The sequence below is a fragment of the Adiantum capillus-veneris genome, chromosome 10 (genome assembly GCF_014529385.1).
Source record: "Adiantum capillus-veneris isolate H3 chromosome 10, ASM1452938v2, whole genome shotgun sequence".
Classification (NCBI taxonomy): domain Eukaryota; kingdom Viridiplantae; phylum Streptophyta; class Polypodiopsida; order Polypodiales; family Pteridaceae; genus Adiantum; species Adiantum capillus-veneris.
In genome coordinates this window covers 34,381,970-34,403,043 of record NC_140940.1, presented here as the reverse complement: position 1 = coordinate 34,403,043, position 21,074 = coordinate 34,381,970, and the positions used below count along the sequence as shown (strand labels likewise).

Here is a 21,074-nt window from a genome sequence, read left to right as displayed (position 1 = left end):
CTCAAAGAGACATCAGTGACTTTAGTATCAAAATCGAGGCATCTGTTGACAAAGGAGTGGAGTAACTCCCCTCTTGTGCATCCCACTGCACCAGATCTTCGGCCAAGAGTTCTGGGTTCCGTTTGGAGTAGACTATGCTAAACCAAAACATCGAGGTAAAGTTTCACAATCTGAGGAGTATCTGCTAGGTCCTCCTCCTCCATCCACTTCGCATCAAGTGCAGGATAATTCTTGAACTTAACCAAGAACCGCCTTCGGACTTTACCCTTATTCTTCGTATCCTTATGTGCCAAAATCTGTTCAGGAACAAGGATCTCCTCGTTTTCTTCCACTTCGGGTTGCTCATCAGGCTCCCCATCATCAGGCACATCACCTTTAAAAGGTTTCAAGAGATTCACATGAAATGCATTGTGAATCCTCCAAGTATCTGGCAGTTTCAGTCAGAAGGAGACTTCATTTATCTTTTCAGTAATCTGGAAAGGGCCGTAGTATCGCATACTAAGCTTTGGAAAAAGCCTCTCCTTTCCCTTGTTCTTTCGTAGGCGTGCCTTCTCAAAACGTAAGAGCACCCAATCATCCTCCTTCAATTTCATGTCGCGACGATGGCGATCCGCTGCCTTTTTCTGTCGTTCTTGAGACTTCTGCAAAGTCTCGCGAACCTTGGCAAAAGCCGTATCCAGATCTCGCGTATATTCATCCGCTTCAAAGATCTTATCTTTCGTGCTCAGGAAGGGTGGAACCTTTGCAGCACCTTTAACAATCTCAAATGGCGCCTTCCCTGTCGACGAGTGTATCGTGTTATTGTAGGCAAATTCCACCAAAGGTAAATACCTTTCCCATTGAGTCTTCTGATCTGAGATATAAGACTTCAATAAATCTAGAACCACTGAATTGGCAATCTCGGATTGCCCATCAGTCTGCGGGTGGAACGATGACGAGAACTGCAACCGCGTGCCAATGTTCTCCCAAATTGCCTTCCAAAACAAACTCGTAAATCTGGGGTCTCTGTCGGAGACAATTGTCTCAAGCATGCCATGTAATCTGAAAATCTGGGCCACAAACAGTCTCGCTAAGTGATCCGGCTTGACTGTTTTCTTCACTGGAATGAACTGAGCCTGTTTGCTAAATCTGTCAATAACAGTCCAGATACCATCGTGACCACTCTGTGTTCTCGGGAGATCAAAAATGAAATCCATCGCTATACTTTCCCAGGGACGGGTGGGTATGGGTAAAGGCTGTAACAATCCCTGTGTTTTATGCTTGTCAAACTTGACCTTCAAGCATACCAAGCAACTGCGCACAAACTGTTCCACATCTTTCTTGAGTCTCGGCCAAAAGAAATATCTCTCTACCCCTTTCATGGTGGTAGCAATGCCGCGGTGACCCGTAAAAGGTGGACAGTGGCATTCAGTCATAACCTTTTCCCTCAACGGTTGTGTAACGCACAACATAGTCTTTTTCATCAAGTAGCCTTCCCGAAGGGAGTATCCCGCTACTGTCTCCCCATCCCGTATCCGTGTAAAAATATCTGCAAAATTTGTATCTGTGGCATACTGATCGACCATATCCTCGAAGCTCCTATGATGTATCGCGGAAATAGCCAGAACCAACGGTTTCCGAGACAAAGCATCTGCCACCACATTCTTCTGTCCCTGCACATGGACAAATCTGGAAGTGAAACTGTGACAAGATGTTCGCCCACCGCATCTGCTTTTCCGAAAGCTGCTTTTGTGACAAGAAGTAGCGTAAACTCTGATGGTCTGTAAAGACAGTAAAATCCGCTCCGAGTAGGTAATGCCGCCACTGAGCAAGAGCATGGATAACCGCCAAAAGCTCTTTCTCATAAATCTGTGTTGTCATCTCCGGCCTAGAGAACAAACGGCTCTCGTAAGCTATGACATGGCCTTCTTGCATCAAGACCGCACCCAGACTACGACCACAAGCATCACAATATACTTCGAATGACTTTTGCAAGTCCGACAAAGTCAAAATAGGTCTCGTAGTCAATTTCTCTTTCAATGTCTGAAAGGCAGTCACCTTTGTGGGTCCCCACGAAAAAGGTATTCCTTACTGTGTCAAGGTATGCAAAGGGGAAGCAACCTTTGCAAACTTTCGTATGAACCGCCCGTAGTACGAACACAGTCCCAAGAAGCTTCTAATTTCATGGACATTCCTCAAATCGGGCCAATCACGGATAGTCTCTATCTTGGCCGGGTCCATTTGCACTCCTGTTGTGCTGTTGACACAATGTGTCCCAAAAAGTCTATCCATGGTAGGAAAAATTCACTTTTCTTAGCATTAATCACTAGCTTGTGATCTCGTAATGCCTGAAAGACTTGAAGCAGATGATCTCTGTGTTCTGCCTCATTCTTGGAGAAAACAATGATGTCGTCAAAGAAAGTGCCAACAAATAGCCTATACTCTCGAAAAATCCTATCCATCATCCGGTTAAATGTCGCAGGAGCAATGGTTAAGCCAAAAGGCATCACCAAAAACTCAAATAACCCAAAAGTCGTCCGAAAAGCTGTCTTGTAGACATCTCCTGGCGCTATCCTAATCTGATGATATCCACTCTTCAAGTCAATCCTGCTAAAGCACGAGGATCCCTGTAACCTGTCGAGTATATCATCGATCTTAGGAATCGGAAATCTGTTCTTGATGGTGATTTCGTTGAGAGTGCTATAATCGATGCACATTCTCCAAGATCCGTCTTTCTTCAAAACCAACAACACTGGAGAGCAATACGGTGAAGTACTAGGCTGGACAAGACCCTTTTCCAAGAGGTCGTTCATTGAGTTCATAATCTTTTCATTCTGTACTCGGCTCACACGATAAGGTGGCCGATTCGGTGGCGTGCTTCCAGATATCAGATCAATAGTATGATCTTTAGGCCCTCTCAAAAGCAATCGGCATGAGCGTGGAGAAAAAAAAAATATCTTGGCGCTCTTTTCTTCATGTCAAAACATATTCAACCTTTATCCATCATTCAGTTCTCCCAAAAGAATGAGTAAGAAAACTGAAGTTCATCAAGTACAATCTCTAAGCCCTTCATTTATCAAAGTCGCTTTCTCGGCCCGGTAGTCAACCACGGCGTAGTTCTTGTGGTACCAAGGGATCCCGAGTAGAACGTCACTCACGTGCCCTGAACACCCCTGTCATTGCAAACGAAGTTTGCCAATGCTCGGTGTAATGGCAACATCCCATCCGGGTGCCAGTCGAACTACCTCCGCTTGTGGCGTCAGTCTGTCGGGCGTAGTTCCAAATCGAGCCGCCAATTCCAAGTGAAAAGAAGTTGGCCTTGGCTCCTTCAAAAGAGCTTCCTGATCCTTCACTTTGCCCCGAAAGCGGCAAAGTTTGTACTTTCATTCATTAGATTCGATGCAGGTCCCACGCCATGTGGTACCAGTTCTGCTTTTCTATCTGCCTTTTCTGCCACATTCCTCAGCTGCTCTCGAACTCTCAAACCTGTCGTCGTCTTTATCATTTTGTTCTTTCTGTGCCTTATCAGGGCACTTCGCGGAAATATGTCCATGTTCCCCGCATCCAAAGCACTTCCCCTCTCTGATGAAGCGAGCTCTCTCCTCTGGAGTAAGCTTGGGTCGTGCATCCTTTTTTTTTCTCTGGGTTGCTCTTTTTCATTCTACTTTCATTCCCAGAAGTCTGTTCGGCTCGTTGTGTCATGGCCTCATCTGTGGGGTAGGTCAGACTGCCAGAGTGAATGGCAAAGCTCCGCTTCGCATGACTCATCAACTCATGAATAGAAGCTGACTTCTGTTCCAAGCAGTGATCTCGGATCTCTGTAGGTAGACCCAAGGTAAACCGCTCAATCTGTTCTCTGAATGAGATCTTCTTGAATGAAGAGGCGGGTAGAAAAGAGCTCCAGAATCTTTCACAATAAGAATTCACTGTATCGCTCTTGGTCATCCGGAGATGGTTCCAAGCAGCTCGTATATCTCGCTCAAACTCTTGAGTCAACCAAGAAGAAATAAAAAGCCTCTTGAATTTCAGCCATGTAACTGGCACAGTCTTGCTTAATAGAAGCGTGGACCCCCAAGTACGAGCATTCCCCTTAAAGTAAGAGGCAGCTCTCCGAATCTTGGAGTGCTCTGAATAGCGTTCTCCCGCGAAAGCGATGTCAAAGACACAACCTTCGAAGCATCTGAGTCTCCTGAAAAGTATCAAACTTGATCGAGTGGCCACCTTCCTTAAACTCTCGGACTTTCTTGCTTTTATCTTCGAGAAAGTCATACTGGTTGGCTTTGTAAAAATTCTTCTTGTTCGCATAAAACTTTCCGTCATCGGAATCTGAGCTGTCTGTAGACGAGTCCTCAGTAGAACTGTCAGTCTCTGGGCGAGATTTAGCCTTCTTTGCCTTGCCCTTTCCAAAGCGTTGCTTCTTGCTTCGCTTTTTACCTTTTCTGTCTTCTTCGCTCGAATCCGAGGAGCTAGAAGAACTGTCAGAAGAAGAAGAAGAAGAACTGGGTACTCCTTCAAATCGAACACGCTTCTTCCGTTTCTTTGCCTTGTCAAATGTCAACCGACGACCCAAATATCCCGGGAAGTCAGTGCCTTTCTTCTGCTTTTTGCCGTGCTTTTGCGTGTCAAAAAGCTGAGCAATCCGTGCATCAACCACGTTCTCCTGTTCCTTCTCCGTATATTTCTTGGAGGCAGAAGGTTTCTTGAGAGCGGGTTTCGGGAGTGGTGTTGTGGTTCTCTGCCACTCCATCTGTACCTCTTTCAAAGAGGTTTGGTTCATATATTTTGCCATCTTCGGGTCCTTGGCAAAATTGAGCATCATCTTTGTTGCATCGCTGATCAACTGGCGACGCTCTATCTCTCGCCGCTCCGCCTAAGTAGGCCAAGGCGGGCCATACTCTCTGCCTGAATCTTCGTTGTGATCCCAGCCCGCATCTCCAGATGCAGAGGGAGTCGACTGGTCATTGCCTAAAGCCATAGGTGCTACGGAAAAAAAATTCGGAGATCGGATTTTCCGTAGAAGAGAAATCGACCGTGCTCTGATACCACTGTAACAAACTTGGACACTCCCAAGTCAAGAATCAACCGCGACAACACCAAATAACCACTTCAAAACAATTCACAGATCACAATAGATTTGCATTGGCCCGGGGGAGTTCCGTGCCTAGAGATATTGGCCCCAAAGACTAGCGCCCCTTTCGGTATTTCTTTTTGTATTAATCAATCATCAAAGTACAAGAGAGCGGTTAGGGTTTCACTCTCAGACTCTGCGTCCAGATGCTTTGAGAAGTGAGGCCCTCACCACTAATTTAAAGGTTACAAGGGATGCCCAAAAGCAGAGCCCCAAAAGCTTTTAAAATCAAAAGCATCAGTTCTCTCTCTCTCTTAGAGAGTCTTTTCTCTTTTTTTTATTAAAAAAAAAAACAAAAGCAAAATTCGCGTCTCTCATCATTTTCCATATATTTTTTTTATAATAATCCGCCTCCGCGATTTCCGAAATTTAGGGTTTTTGGCAGAAATTAGGGTTTGCAAAAATTTTAGGGTTTTTGGCAGAAATTAGGGTTTTTGTTGTTCGCCACGTCATCACTTTGTGACATGCAGACCACATTGTGTCCAAGTGTAACAAACTGCTAACGTGTCAAAGCCTAAAGAATGGGGCCAACTTATAGATGTCGGCCGAGGGGCCTAAACCCTAAGAAGAACAAGTAACAGAAGAAGTCCTTCCAACTTATGGGGACCTCGTCCAATGGGGCCTCGAGTGACATAAGGGATTAAAATAAAGCACGACTCGCACACGCAAAAATTGATGACGTGGCAGATTTTTGAAAATTGCACCGGCATGCAAGTTGTACGGATTTCCGCATTTTGCGTTGGTTGATGACGTGGCAGGTTGTACGGATTTTCGTAAATTGCGCTGGTAGCTTTTTGGCTTTGCTTTTGGACCAGATGCTTTTAAGTTTGCACTGTAAACTGCTTTTGGGGCCTAGGGCCTTTAAATATGAGGTTAGGGCTTATTCTCTGGCAGGCTTCTTGGAGAAGGTGCAGAGTTTGAAGTACCGGCTTGTACTGTGTTGATGCAATATAAAGAAATACTGAAAGGGGCGCCAAGGTTTGGGGCCAATACTCTTTGTGGGGTGGAATTTTGCCACTCCGTGTTGCGTGTCATTTCTCTCTCTTTCAATTCAGTTGTTAACGAAGTTCTAAAAGTCTGTTCAGTCTGTTCTTTTTTATTGGCATGTGTTCAATCTGTTCTTTTCTATTGGCATGTGGTGCCCGTCGTCTTGTGACACCGAGAATCCCCATTCGTGAACTGTGAACACATGACGTCCAAAATACTCCAAGATAATGAACTTTGAAACACATCCTCCTCATAATCTGGCCTAGAACAATGGATTGGTGTACTCATCCATAGTGTTTTAAATACGTCTGATTGGTTCCCCTCCAGATGCATGAGCCTTGAACTCCGACCACAGGTTCAAACATCGTTAATTTGAACTTTAACACAAGGGTCCAAATTAGTTATAGGGAGCACTGCTTGCCCCTCTCTGCCACTCACATGCTTCTCTCCGGTTGAAGCTAGTGGCGACAATTGCCTTTTGACAAGAAATTTGGTTCGTGGTCACTGTGGTCGTGCCATGTCGATCTCCTCTGTCAAACCTTTATTACCATAATCTTTGTCTTGCTTGCCTTTGTCTCTTTGTGAGTTTCTGCTTTCGTCTTTGGCTTCAAATTCCCAATCCAAACAAAGCATTGTGGCACATTTATAGCAACTGTTGTCGGACCTCGTGGGTATTGAAATTTGAGGCAACTAAATGAGTACAGGTACTACCGTCCTTGTCAAGCTTGCCTTTGCCTTTGCCCTCTAGTAAACTCTTGCATTTGCTTTTGGCTTCACAATCTCGAGCCAAATAAATCGATGGTTTCCTTGAGAACTACGTCCCATGAGCTTGATAGGGAAGCTGAAACCTTAATGGTCTTACCCTCCACTCTATTGGGCCATTGCACCCTCTTTGAAGACTCCTCATACGCCAAGCATTGTGGTTCTTCATTGATTTCCAATGTGAAGTTTACCCTCTTTGTTGTCGGCATCTCAAGATGCAAGCAAAACTCTGAATCTCTTTCCAATCATCTCTACAAAACGTTACAAAAACTAAGCTCCTTGGCACATAGCGTTTCAACACGCTACTAAAATGGCTAATCTCCTTTGTAGCACTTGTAATTGGCAGCAAGGTTGCATCCGTACGTACGTACGGATTCTATCCGTACCGTATGTCCGTAACGTATGGCTCAGGACATATGGATAGGTTTCGTGCACTTTTTTTTGTTTTTTGGGAGGGGTGTGTGTGTGTGTGTGTGTGTGTGTGTGTGGGGTGGGTCCCCCAATCCTATTTCAGCCGATTTTAGTCCTCATCATCATCTTCAGTCCTATTTCAGCCCTATTTCAATTGAGTGTGCGGTTTTTAGTGCTTACTAGTTATTAGAGTTGGGACTGCAGACTTCAGTCTTGGATTTATCATTTTCATGATTCATTATGTATTTATTTTGATGCTCTTAGTTTTCTGTGACCATGATAGCAGACATTTGATACAATTTGTTTGTAGACATTGATCAATGGTTAGGTAATCTCAGCTTTGCGTTTTCATTGTTCAGTTAATAGTCGTGGACTCCATTTTTGGCATTTGTAACGGTGTACTGTTGATTTGCTAGTCTTTATTCGAAGTCTTGGTGAATGCATAAGTAAATGTATGAAGTACTTTGAGTTTTAGGCTTTATGGAAAAAAGGATGAATTTTTATGTACCTAAAAACTCAATCCATTCTGTACTATGCACCTTATGTACCGAATTGGTACCGAACACTACGTACCTAACTACCTTGATCGGCAGCGCGATGAAGGAGCACCTTTGTCAGCGTTTCAAAACGCATTGCCTGTAGGTTGGGAGTACTCCCGATGGCCACTACCACAAAACAAGCAACGTTTCAAAACGCATTGCCTACAAGTTAAGAACGCTCCTTGCGGCCACTACCACAAAATAGGGCAGCGTTTCAAAATGCCATTGGGGGGCAAAGCGGAGAAAGTTGCTTTCGATAGCGTTTTAAAATGCTCTTCGACGAGGTCCAAAGTTCGTCGCCATGGTCTTCAACCAAAACGCTAGCGTCTTGCAATGCCATTGCAAGAGACTCCGAGATTCATCACCGCCTTCCAATCATCTTCTTCGTGGCGAGCTCCTCCCTCGCTGCAATCAGGGAGCACATGTCACGTGACACATCCCAACCCTATGTGTCCGTGGACAAGCTACACCACAACAGGGTTCAGTCAGTCCGATCAATTTAGAATAGCAGTGATCTGGCACTTTTGTGAGTCTATTCGTAGACCGTGCATGCCCAGTCACTTAGCATAGATGCATATCTTCCGGATGCACACAACATGATCATCGGAATTCCCATCATAATCCATTAGCATCAGTTAGGGGAATTTTTCAGTGCATTTAGCCTATTTTCCTATTTATTGGGATTTTCACTTATTATTTTTAAGTGACTTTCCAACATAAGTAGGTAGGGCTATTTTGCTAAGTTAATATATAAGCAAACCCAAGTTAGCACTTTCTGGCAGAAGAGGCAGTAGGAGCTTCCCGCTCAACAGGCAACTTCTCAGTAGTACCCCCCAGCACACCCAGTGTTTTTGGAGTTCATCCTCGCCGGGCCAGATTCCCCACCATTGGCGATTCCTCACTTGCAGACATCGCCTTCATCATCTAGATCCCCCAGCATGGCAGTTTTCTCCCCGTGCTTGCAGATGAGAGCCTAGCGTTTTTTGCTTATAAAAACGCTACAGAATCAGCCAGCGACCTCCTTGCAAAAACGCCAGCAAAATTCAGAAGATCTCAGCGTTTTTATTTTCAGCAATCAGCGTTTTTTATTAGCAAATTCAGCCCTGCAGAAAACGCAGATTTTCAGCCTTAGATACAATAGCAGATTCCCCCCAAGTTGGTTGTAGATGTTCCCCCATTTTCAGCCATAAAAACACAGCCAAAACAGTCATTTTCAAATTTCAGCCACCGAAACAGTCTCCGAAATCAGCAATTGAAGATCACAGATTTCAGCCATTAAGTCGCTGTCGTCATCACCGTTGTCGTCATCGGCATAGTCCCATTGCATCAGTCCATTGCATACGCATTGTACACCTTGTGCAATCAAAGATTAGACTACTCTCGCCGACGAGAGTGGGGCCTTCGGAGGAGGGTTTTACAACCTCTCGGTGTCGTATCTCTTCTCTCTCCTTCTCTCAGTCTCATTCACTTGCACGCACAATATCCACTCACTTTGTTCGTGATCATAGCATTCTCCATAAGACGGAAAGCTCTCTCTTTCCCTAAGAACTAAAAGGAACTTTGAGCAATAAAGATCACTAATCTTGAGAAAATACAACATTCCACCTAACAACACAAGGCTCTAATACTATGTCAAAGTGGACGATGCGGAAGCGTAGAGCGATGGGGAGAATACACGAGAGAGAAGGAGAGAGAGATACTGCTGGACCAACCAACCTTGGCAATGAATTGATACTTATACAATGGGGGCAAGGTGTACTTATATAGTCACTTCAGCAAATTGCCTACCTAGACTTTTGACCAATAAGTAAAATAAATACCTAAAAGCCAAAATAAACATCACATTGCGCAGTTCACTTGAGATGCCATAACATTAACACTTGGCAGCACGGAGAGAGAACGAGGACCCTCGATTATTGTACCTTTGTAAAGCATAGTAATATGAGAAGGGTCGCCAATCTTTGGGGCTAATGCGCCTCTCGTCGTGAACTACGTGTGCCGTGCGGTGTCGAATTTTTGTTTTTCTTTCTCTCTCTCTCTCTCTCTCTTTCATCAACTTTTTCTGAGTTATTTGTAGTTTCTCACATGTATTGCAATTTATCTTTGACTTGGAGTATCCAAGTCTATTACCTCAGACAATTCTTCTCCTATGAAGGGTCCGATCCTTATTTGTAGCACACATGGACTTGGTAGTGAATCTGACAGGGAGGAATTGTCCCTCCTACTCACATGAGTAAAGAGATCAATGGAGGTCCAAATGGGAACCGATCTCTCTGCGAGGAATTGGGAGCAGCTTATGACCTAGCTTATGGTCCACTTCGAAATTGTTCATGTTATGAGAAAGAAGACTTTGATAGTAGACGTGATGTCTCGAAAACCACAATTTTTGGCCATTTTTGCTGTACATTATTAAAATTTTGAAGACATGGTTGATTAGTATGCTACAAATCCAGACTAGGCAGACATCTTTGACTTGCAGAGTGGGGAGACGATTGGAGGCTATGCCCTAAAAGAAGGTTATTTAATGCGAAAAACCATGTTGTGTCACATAGGGGTTGAGGAACAAGGTCTTGACTGAGTGCCATAATCCACCATCTGTTGGGCACATAGGCATGAGTACCTTGAAAGGTGTTGAAAACATAGTCACAGGCGCCCATTTTTGGGCTTCCCGTTCGTCGCGTGTCGTCTGTCTTTCAGTTCAATTGTTATTGAAGTGCTAAAAGTCTGTTCAGTCTGTTCTTTTCTATCGGCACGTGGTGCCCGTCTTGTGACAACTTCCCCCGCAAATAACCTAAAACGGTTCGGGCCATGAGCTTAGAGGATTGATATAACCAAACGCTCCCGAGATTGTAGGCTGCATCGCTTGGAGGTTTCAAGCGTAAAACCAAACGCTCCCCAGACACTCGGTCTGAGTTGTAGAGAGGTTTACTAGCTTACAATGAAATGCTCTCGAATCGAGTGTGCGTCGTCAAAACATTATGATACAATAATTCTTCAGTACTCCACCGGGGAGTAAATCACAAACCATTGAAACCAATAATCAAACCTGAGTCAAACAATTGTCAAATCGACACAAAGACGGGTTTAAACAGATACATCCATTTCAAACAAATCTCAAACAATACTTTTTAAAATAAGTTTCAAAACTATCTGTGCATTGGATCAAGGTCATACAGTTGCACCATGTTCCTGAAGACTCCCCCAATTGGAGCAGACGGTTTAGAGGGTTGTTGGTTAGAGGCAATTGCAATTAGGGGGGGGGGGGGGGGGGGGGGGTGGGGGGTATCACTTGAGGCATCAGAGGGGGTAACATGGAGTAAAAGAAACGGTTGGAAACTTTGTAGCATCGGGAGATTCTGTTGCGGATGTTGCGAAGCTCGCCAAGAAGAAGCTACAGGTACTGTACCGATTTCATAAATGCCATGATGCTTTGTCTGTTCTTGGTAGGACCGGTATGCTTTGAGAAAAGCACACAATTGAAGCTTTGATACCATTGTAACGGGAGGGCAGCACGTACCAACATAAAAGAACAAACGGAAATGATTTTTAAGCACTTCAAAATTACTGAAAGAGATGCACGACACACGAGACACGAAGAGGCGGAGTTCCACCCAAGAGAGCATTGACCCCAAACCTTGACGCCCCTTCTGGTATTTCTTTATATTGCTTCAACACTTCACAACTCAGGCAACACCTTCTCTGCACCTTCCATGCAATAGGATGCCAGAGTGTGAGCCCTATGGTCATGTTTAAAAGCCCTTGTTCTGAATAGCAGTTTACAATGAAAAGCATCAAACTAAAAGCATTTGATCCAAAAGCTGCCAACATAAATTTTGTATATCTTCCATGTCAGCAACCAGCAGCACAATTTGTGGCAGTCTGTACAATGCCACGCCATCCTGTCGATGCGATTTCAGGAGATGCCGTACAGTCCTGCCACATAATCAGCCGCTTGTGCAATAGTTTGTGTGTGTGTGTGCGTGCGTGTGTGTGCGGGTCCGTCTTTATTTTATTGTAGGCCCCGTTTGACAGGGTACCCATAAGTTAGTAAAACTCTTTTAATAATGGGTCCTTTCGACGATGAACTGCAAGCTGGTGAGAACCTCTTGTTCTTCTACTAGGATCTGCAGGTTGGCTAGGATCTTCAGTGACTTGACATGTAGCAGTTTGTGACATTGTGGCCCTGTTGCCTTGCTGTCAATTGTTTTAGTTTCCTGCTAACTATGGTGAAACATGAAATAGCAGCAATAAGCATTTAGATTTCAAGAAGTTTTTCAATGGCCACACGTGGCATTAAGTTCAAGTTCTGCATGTTTTTTTTTTTGTATATGGTCTGCTGGGTTTGACTCTAGTTTTCTAGATTCTCAGCTGCGAAAGAGATGAATTTAGCATCATTCAGATCATTATGACCTTGTAAGCAGGCTTGGATTTTTTTTTTAGTGGAGGAAGAGTGAAGGAAGCTGATAGACAGACAAACAAATTTATTTATTGAGTACAATATCACGAATGTCTACTATAGCATCAATGCTCACTGAAGTGCTTGCTGAGTATTCAGTCAATGGTCATAGTTATCAATCAATGATGGTAAAATTTTAAGTTCATTACCTGAATGTTTTAGGTGTTCTGTGGGTTGTTTTGCAGCCAAATCAGGTGAAGGCCAACATACTTCAATTTTCAGGGTTTGTCTGGGGTTCCAATGAGGTGTGCTTCTTGGCTTTTTGATTTTCTCTTGCTGGATCTGGCTATAGAAATTCACCACAGAAGCGAACATTTTTTTGGTGTGATAATGCATAGAGATATCATTGCTTGTAAATGTTGTTTGAGTTATCCCGGTGGATGTTCGATTCACTCTTGGTGTTTGTAACATAGCTTGTTACTTTTCAGGCCAAACATCATTTCTTAGACCACACATAGATGGTAGGTTAAAAAAGGGTTTCTGTAGTGCATCTCAGAATAGTCTGAACAATCTCACCAAGGTCTGATCCTGTATGGGTTGTAAATATTCAAACGTCGAAACGATCTAGCTTCTGCTTCTACTGTTCCAGCAAGCAAAGGCAAGCTAATGTGCTTTACACAACCTTCAAGTCCCACACGCCTTAGGCAGAACAACTCCCATGACCCTTAGGCAAGTACTGATCCTCTTTGGTTTGTTTATTTATGAATAATTCGCATTTTGGGCGTCTTAATGCTCCTACTGTTGCACGCAATGCATTCCCAAAGGTGTTATAAGCTTCCACTCTGTTGGGCTGGGGTACTCTCTCTGTCTTCAAGTCATCCACCTTCACCACAGAGAAGGTAGATAAGGCTGTCTCCTCTTTGTCAGGCACATGCCTTCCCATATGTTGTCCCAAAGCTCTTGTGATGTTTCTTCATTCAACTCCTCAAGGGTGCATTGCTCCATTGGATCATTTATTGTTTGCTATGAATGCTCATTGGTTGCTTTATCAAGGCTGCATCCTTTAAAGTCAAACATCCAAAATGTGGCTTTTGAAAATTGGTAAATATGCTATCAACAGAAAAAACTCACAGGTTTTTCAATTGGGCCAGTATTTTGAAGCTATTTTTGTTACGTTTTTTTAGTCAGCTGCTAACGTAAGGCATTAATAAGAAATTACATGGCAGAAGGGGACTTAGCAAGTGTTTTACGCTGAATTTCTTGCTTGGAATTGCAGGAAAAGGAGAAGTCCAAAATGAAAGAGAAACTCGAAAAGATTGTGAAAGAGAACCTTTTTCAATTGAGTGACCTGCTGGACCTGTCTATCACGAAGACGACCAAAAAGGTACAGATAATGCTCTAGTTGGTGTTTTATTGTGTTCGCTAGTCTATCTTGGCCACATAATATTTTTGCCTTGTCACAGGAAGATGTTGTTGTGAGAGTTTTTGAGTTTTTGGAATGTCCTCACAAGACTACAGAAAAACTTGTTCAGGAAGAGGAGCAGGTAGTAAACCATTAATCTCATACGGTTTCTGTTGTGATCTGGGACAAGGATATTTGTTGACTTATGGATTCAGAGGTTTTAATCTAGACCTTGGGGCATGTTTTACAAACAGAGGCTAAAAGAAAAGAAGCGAACCAAAACTCCTGCCAAAGGAAAACGAAAGAAAGGCTCTAGCCAGACTCCTCGCAAGGTTTGTTTTTGATCAGGCAGAAACCTGTCTCGCTATCTCTCTTTAACTTTATTTCTGTTCCAGCGACTAAAGCAGGAAGAAAATGACGATGAACAAGATGAGGAAGTGGAAGAGGAGGAGCAAGAAGAGGAAGCTCAGGAGGAGCCAGAAGAAGAGGAGCCTGAGGAGGCGCCTGTCAAGAAGAAGACTATCAAGATTAAGGAGCCAAGCCGTGATGCCAAGTCTTCCAGTGCAAAGAAAACAAAGAAAAGGTCAGCTAGTAACTCTAGTGCTCATGTTGAGGATGTGGATGAGGATGCTGAAGAGCCGGTCGAGGAGCCAGAAGAGGTAGAGGCTGAACATGAAGAACCTGAAGAGCCAAAGCGAAAGCGGTCCAAAAATAAGAAGTACGAGGATGATACAGTTCCTGTGAGCCCAAAGAAAGGTGTTAAGAAGTCTGTGAAGAAGAAATCTGTTTATGAGCCTGGAGAGGAGGACCTGGATGATGATATCAAAGAAGTGAAATCAAAGCCTCTAAGCAAAGTGTCAAAGAATGAGGCACCAAAGGAGGTGAAGACTCCAGCAGGAGGCTCGAGCAAAGAAAAAAAGAAATCAGCTTCTAGTTCTACGAAAGCATCCTCAAAGAAGAAGAAAAAGGATCATGACGAGGATGCACCAGAGGCAAAATCGAAGAAAGGGAGGGGAGCCAGTCATTCTGCTTCCAAAGGTGGGAGCTTTTTTGATTTTATGTGTTGCCGTATTGATGCACCCTTGGTACTTCAAGCTGGAGTTTTCTTTAACTTATTATAGTTTTAAGCGTTAGCTTATAGAATTGATGCACCCTTGCTATGTCTATGTCAAGCAAACTATGTCATGCGGTGAACTCAAAAGTCCAAGAGTTACAGCTCACAAAGGCAGACAAGAGCTCTTGACCGCTGATAACATAAATCCCAATCTTCAATTTTGCTGTGGTCTGTTATGTTGGTTTCTTTTGGCCGGTGCATAATCCTTTGGCCTTGCATCGATGCAGAAGAGAGTGAGTCCTCTCCAGTACCTCCTGATGAGGACCTTCGAGCAGCAATTTGTGAGCTGCTTCGAGAGGCTGATTTTAGCACGGTATGATCAGATGCCTATTTTCTTCCCATGTTGGTGATACATGTTGGCAAAGTTATGATGGGATGTTTGCTTTTGGGCTGTACAGGTGACATTCACAGACGTGGTCAAGCAATTAGGTGCTGTATCTCTTTTGCTTATTTGTCTTTCTTCTTCATTAGTCTCTACCAGTATTTCAATTGAGTTCCGTTTGCAGGTTCCAAGTTTGATGTAGATCTCTCTCAGAACAAAGCTCATGTGAAGACCTTAATACAAGAAGAGATAAGCAAAATCGTGGATGAGGACGATGGTGATGGAGCCAATGAAGATGAGGAGACTGGCGTAAACACTCCGGAAAGAGGGGAGAAAGAGCCAATAGAAGCAGTCACTGAAGAGTGAGCTAGAAGCAAGGGGATCTTTTCTTGACTGATAGGAGCTCTCTATACTCGTCATTCCTCATTGGTATGGCTCTTTCAACATACTTGTACAATTGTGTCAGAAAACAGTTTGTAACTTAGGGATTGAGGGTGAGGTTGCCGGTAAAGGCAAATGAGTTGGTCAGGATTGTTTTTTCTTTCCTCCCAGAACTTTCAATGTGATGCAGACTAGTAATTGTCCGCATGAAGCAGTGATGAAATGATGAACTCTTACTAGGTAACTGGTGCTATGAATCTGTTCGGATGTAGTGGGTCTTGATATTTATATGTGCCTTACAACAGCATTGACCAACATTGGTTTCTGGAAAGTGTCTCGTTACTCAATTATGTTTTGCTTCTGGTGCATCATCTGCAAGTTACATGTAGGCCTCAGTAAGAGATAGTAGTCGACATATGCGTTCCTATTTCTACAAAGGAGGGGTGGAGTAGTGGGTCACATGCTCTCTTTCTCATCCTCTTATATAGGCCGTTTTGAATTTTGACCTTGTTGAACAATTTTTCCCGCAGGACAGGTGGTGGTGAGCATTTAAATATCCATGTTTATGCCATGTCTTTTATCTGTAGTGATGTTATAATTCAATGCCAGATATTGCAATGCAATCAATCTTCCTTTTGACACCTTAAATTTGGTTTAAAAATGAGGCACTTTGTGGGCAGCACACCAGCAGGCTTGCATATCGATGTGGTGCATGTGATTTAGTAATGGACGTGGTCCTGGAAACCTGGCTTTTGCAATTGGTCATAGAATCATTTTTTGCAGATTTATGGACTCGTGTAGCTTGCAAAGCAAAGTAAAGCTATATGTTTTGCTGTTTGGGTTTTGCTTGCTCAAATAGTAGACTCCATTATTCTATTGAGAAGTAAGACAGGTTTGTCATTGGAACGAGGGTCTTTTTATGAGGATTATCACCCCGTGTGCTTAAAAAAAAAACTTGTTTTAGCTTCCCTCCCCCCCCCTTCCTCCTCCCCAATGAGTGAATTGAGGCTGGGAATGATGAGGACAGGCAGCTGTAATGTCCTATCACGTGCAAGTAAGCCGAGGCTGTGTTGAGGACTGTTCTGAAGTTGACATGGTAATGTCATGGCCTTTTTTCAATCCACTTACGGTAGGGAGCTTCATTACCAAGACATACTCTTGTACAATAGTCCACTCTCTATACCTTAAGTGGATTGAAAAAAGGTAATCAAATATCAAAGAAGTTTCGAAGGTAATCTAATATCAATGAAGATTGCAAGGTGTAATACCAATGAAGATTCGAAGGTAATCTAATATCAATGAAGATTCGAAGGTCTAATACCAACGAAGATTCGAAGGTAATCTAATATCAATGCAGGATAGGTGGTGGTTTTGGGAGCAAGTTTGCTAATGAAGCATAGGAAGGGTACTATGTAGTTGGTGCCCTTCTATTTGTTAGCACCGTCCTTTCTGTACTCAAGAAATATATGATTTTGTGTTAATTCTTATGCTTGCAGTTGAAACTAAAACGAGTTCGCCTGAAAGGAACGAGGATGCGAAGTTGAGTGACTTACATAACAGTAAGAATTATAATCTTGAACTTGCAAACATTCTAACATCCTCCCAAGTTGATCTCAACACTTTGTCTGTGCTCAAGATTTAAATGTTGATAGATGCCTATGTATTTGACCGGTAGTGGAAAGGGTTAATTTTTAACTATGCCTTTCTAGGCATAGCTACACCACGAAGCCCATGAAAAACTGTCTCGTGTTAGAGAAGGTCGACAACTCTAACGGAGATCTAAGCTTCGCATGGCTGTAGCCTTAGAGAACAAAGGATTAAACAATTTATTCAAAGGAGTTTGCTCCTGTGATATGAGGTATTGATAAGGGTCCTTTCATTTAAGAACTTAAAAAGCTAAATTGCTCTATTGTTTTCTATGTTTATTAAATCTAATTTATCTTATAAGAAAACATTATTTTTTTTGTTTTTGTTCTTCAATGTGTTTTTTTGATTTCATTATTTTTATTTTATTTTTAATTTTATTTTGTTTCAAAATGTTGATGTGCAATGTGCATCTTCTATCTTATTATTTGAGTGGGTCCTTCATATTATATAAACTATTTGTAATAGATAATACAATTTTATATTAAACACAACAAAAATTCCATGTGATTGTAAACTCTTATTTAAACTTACTTTTAATTTTATTTTGTTTCAAAACGTTGATGTGCAATGTGTCTCTTTTACCTTATTATATAAGTGGGGTCTTTCATACTATATAAACTATTTGTGATTATGTATGTATAATAGATAATATAATTTTATATTAAAACACAACAAAAATTCCATGTGATTGTAAGCTCTTATTTAAACTCTCTTCCCCTCATCCCCTTTTAACTTTGCAAACGTTCTCTTCACCTTGTTTAAAAGTGGATGCGTTTTTAACAATAACTTGTATCTTAATGGTTCTTAGGGTTCATGTGCATGAGCATGGGCAAGGAGTCATGGTTGCTTAATAACTTGTCCTTTTTGCAAGGCAAATGAATTGATGACGACGGATGTCTCTCACATCGTACACCCAAGTTTTGGTGGTTGGTGTGCAAGTTACCGTTCAGATTGCGTAGCCAAACATGTGAGCCAAGGGTGTGGATATGCATTGGTAGATTTCGATTGGACAAAACAGCAAAGGCCTTATTTTCGGGACCACCAAAAAGTGGGTGGTCTCACCCCTCGGATGTGAAGGACGGGTTACCTTTTAGCGTGCGATACGGGATGGCGTTAATCTTGGGACCCCACTCACTACAAGAGGTACTTAATAGTAGCAACGCTCGTAGTGCGACGTTCAAACATAAAAAAGCACGGCGTCGCTATAGGCGTCGTTACTTGTAACATAACGACACTCATAGCGATGTCTATAGCAACGCTTATAGCGACGTCGTCAGTGCTAAAAAAAAATAACCGAGAGCGCTCGAAAACTTAGATCTCAGATCTGAGTTTTCGACGCGCGCTCAAGCAAGGTAACGCTCTCCCTCTCTCTCTCTTTCTTCTCCACACACACACACACACACACACACACGAGGAGAGGAAGGAGAGCCAAGTATGCTCATTCCCTCTCCTCACTCTCATGTTCCCTTCCCCTCTTTCTCTCTCCCTCTCTCTCTCTCTCTCACACACACACACACACACACACACACACACACATTGTGTTTTAGAGAGAGAGAGAGAGAGAGAGAGAGAGAGAGAGAGATAGATAAATAGATTTTATTATTGTCCTCGGAGGTCAAATATGATCTATGGGACCAAAGTTACATGTGATGTAGTATGTATATGGCTGATGAGTGACTCTCGATGCTCCAAAATTGTAGTGATGAGAGTCGCAATGGAGAGCCCACACTTTGGCTGGGAGAGGAAAGTGTGTAGGTCTAAGTTATGGCTGAAAATGTGAGAGAAGCAAGTTCGGATGTGATCAAAAGCTGAGCACTCTAGTAGTGTGTGGTACTCAGACTCTCGAACTTGCAGTGAGCATAATGTGCACAATCGATTTGACTCTTCTCCATTGCCCCAACGTCCTATCTCGCATCGAAGGAAATGGGAGCTAAGCTGAATTGCTGCAATAGTGCGTATCGCGGACAAGGGAATAGGCTCAAGCATGTAAGTGTGAGTACGGTTTCCTCTCTCAACGAAGAACATGGTTTTGTAGTTGGGGGCAATATAGGTGGTGTAATGTATGAAGCGTGACCCACCGGATTTCTCCCAAGCCGTAATACATTGGCGTTGTAGAAAAGCTTCATTCACTTGAGAGTCAATTGAAGCATCATGTAGCAAGTGTAATGCATCCCATCTCCCAAACCACTTCTTTATGTCTTGCATCCATCCCGTGCTCAAGATCTTGCTTTTATGCGTCTTTTGAGCTTTTTTGCTTGCTTCCCATGCAATTGTAGGAAGTCGATGTGAGGGGTTTTGACGCATCTTTATCATGTACTCCACAACCCTTTCCATGCCCATAACTTCAATTGGAAGAGATCCTGACTCAAGAAGTAGGAGCATATATGGTGTTTGTGTCTTAACTTGGAGAAAGTTTGTAAGAAAACGCTTTTGGACATTCTCAAACTCTTTCCAAGTAGCCTTTGAGATGCTCCCGTCCCACACTTCAACTCCATAAAGAAGAACCGGTGTCACCAATGCATCAAAAAGATACTTCTTGAGAACCCAACACTTGATGTTTCCCGCATTACACATGTTCTCAAATGCATAATATGCTCTCTTTCCTGCTTCCAAACGACGCATAGCACATTCATGCCACTTGTGATTGAATGGAACCTCAAGGCCAAGGTACTTAAAGCTCTCAACAACTTTAAGTGTCTCGTTGTTGTACACAATGCATGTCTTCTCCTTATGGTTGGTTTCCACAAGCATAACCTTTGTTTTGGATTCATTTACAATCAGCCCACTATGCAAGCAAAAGTTCTCAAGGACAACCATAAGCTTTTGTGCATCTTCTAAAGTGTGTGCTAAAAGCACTACATCATCCGCATACAACAAAAGCATGATTACCGCATTGCAAATAGTGACCTCTTCAATGTCTTCTTCTTGCATAAAGTCAAGTACCATTTGTTCCAATTGATCCATGCATAGACCAAAGAGAGTTGGTGACAATGGACATCCTTGTTTAACCCCAATAGTGCTTACAAATTTTTTTGAAATTTCTCTTCCCATGCGCAATTGACAAATCACCTTCTCATAGATTCGAGAAACCGCAAGCATAAACTCACTTGGCACTTGGAGTTCTTCCATCCTTCTCCACAAATTGATACGTGGAATCATATCAAAGGCTTTCTTAAAGTCCACAAAACAACAATACAATCGCTTGCCTTTCAACCGGCTTTCCTCCATGAGAACACGAAGAGTGACAAGATGATCAATGGTGCTATGGCATCGACGAAAACCCGCTTGTCCCTTTGCACGCTTGTTATTCTCTTCAGCCCAATCACTCAATTTCATCTCCATTATGCACCCAAACAACTTTGCCATAAGAGACCCAATCATTATAGTCCGGTAGTTCCTTACATTCTTTACATCCCCTCCTTTATGCAAAGGCTTAACCCAATTAGTACTCCAATCATAAGGCATACCATGTTGAAGTGCAAGGTTGAACATATCACACATCCACTCATGGGTAAAATCTCCCGTCCATTTGATCATCTCCGGCTTGATACCTTGAAGATCTCCCGCTTTGCGAGTGGCCAACTTTTCAAGCCCACCGCATACATCCTCAATAGTAAAAAAAGACGGCATACATGGGAGTGAACCATAAAATGGTATTTTTTCAGTATTTGCTTGCTCATATAATTGCCTACAATGTGTGTACATATCCACTAGACTCAAGTTACCAAAATTCTCAATCCGCTTGCCTCTCAAGTTTCTCCAAAATCTTTCACATGCATGTGCCTTTTCTTGGACTTGAAATTCTTGTTGTTTTACTTCCCATCTTCTTCTCTTCTTTTGAATCAATGCCTTGTATGTATGCAAATGACTTTGATAGTTGTCTTTGTCCATAGTTGCATCAAGCTTTATCAAGGACTTTCGAGCATCTTGACATTCTTTATCAAATCACCTTTTGCGTGATCTATCTTTGTTGATACCATGGAGATGCTTTATGGCAAAGCATTCT

The 21,074-nt window shown here is 42.7% G+C and overlaps 1 protein-coding gene across 2 annotated transcripts in view; it reads left to right on the top strand.

Annotated features, from left to right (window-relative positions):
- The window catches only part of LOC147448673 (uncharacterized), a 31,163-nt gene extending 15,417 nt beyond the window's left edge, over window positions 1–15,746 (top strand). The window contains exons 4-11 of one of the 2 annotated variants that reach the window (XM_086521219.1): window positions 12,448–12,507; window positions 13,479–13,586; window positions 13,666–13,746; window positions 13,859–13,936; window positions 14,000–14,642; window positions 14,949–15,031; window positions 15,117–15,147; window positions 15,225–15,746. In XM_086521219.1, coding sequence (XP_086377345.1) covers window positions 12,448–12,507; window positions 13,479–13,586; window positions 13,666–13,746; window positions 13,859–13,936; window positions 14,000–14,642; window positions 14,949–15,031; window positions 15,117–15,147; window positions 15,225–15,406 — 1,266 coding nt within the window. In that variant the 3' untranslated portion in view covers window positions 15,407–15,746. Of the gene's footprint in view, window positions 1–12,447; window positions 12,508–13,478; window positions 13,587–13,665; window positions 13,747–13,858; window positions 13,937–13,999; window positions 14,643–14,945; window positions 15,032–15,116; window positions 15,148–15,224 lie in introns of both variants that reach the window. The other variant, XM_086521218.1, reaches the window with a different exon arrangement.
- The last annotated feature ends 5,328 nt before the right edge of the window (window positions 15,747–21,074 follow it).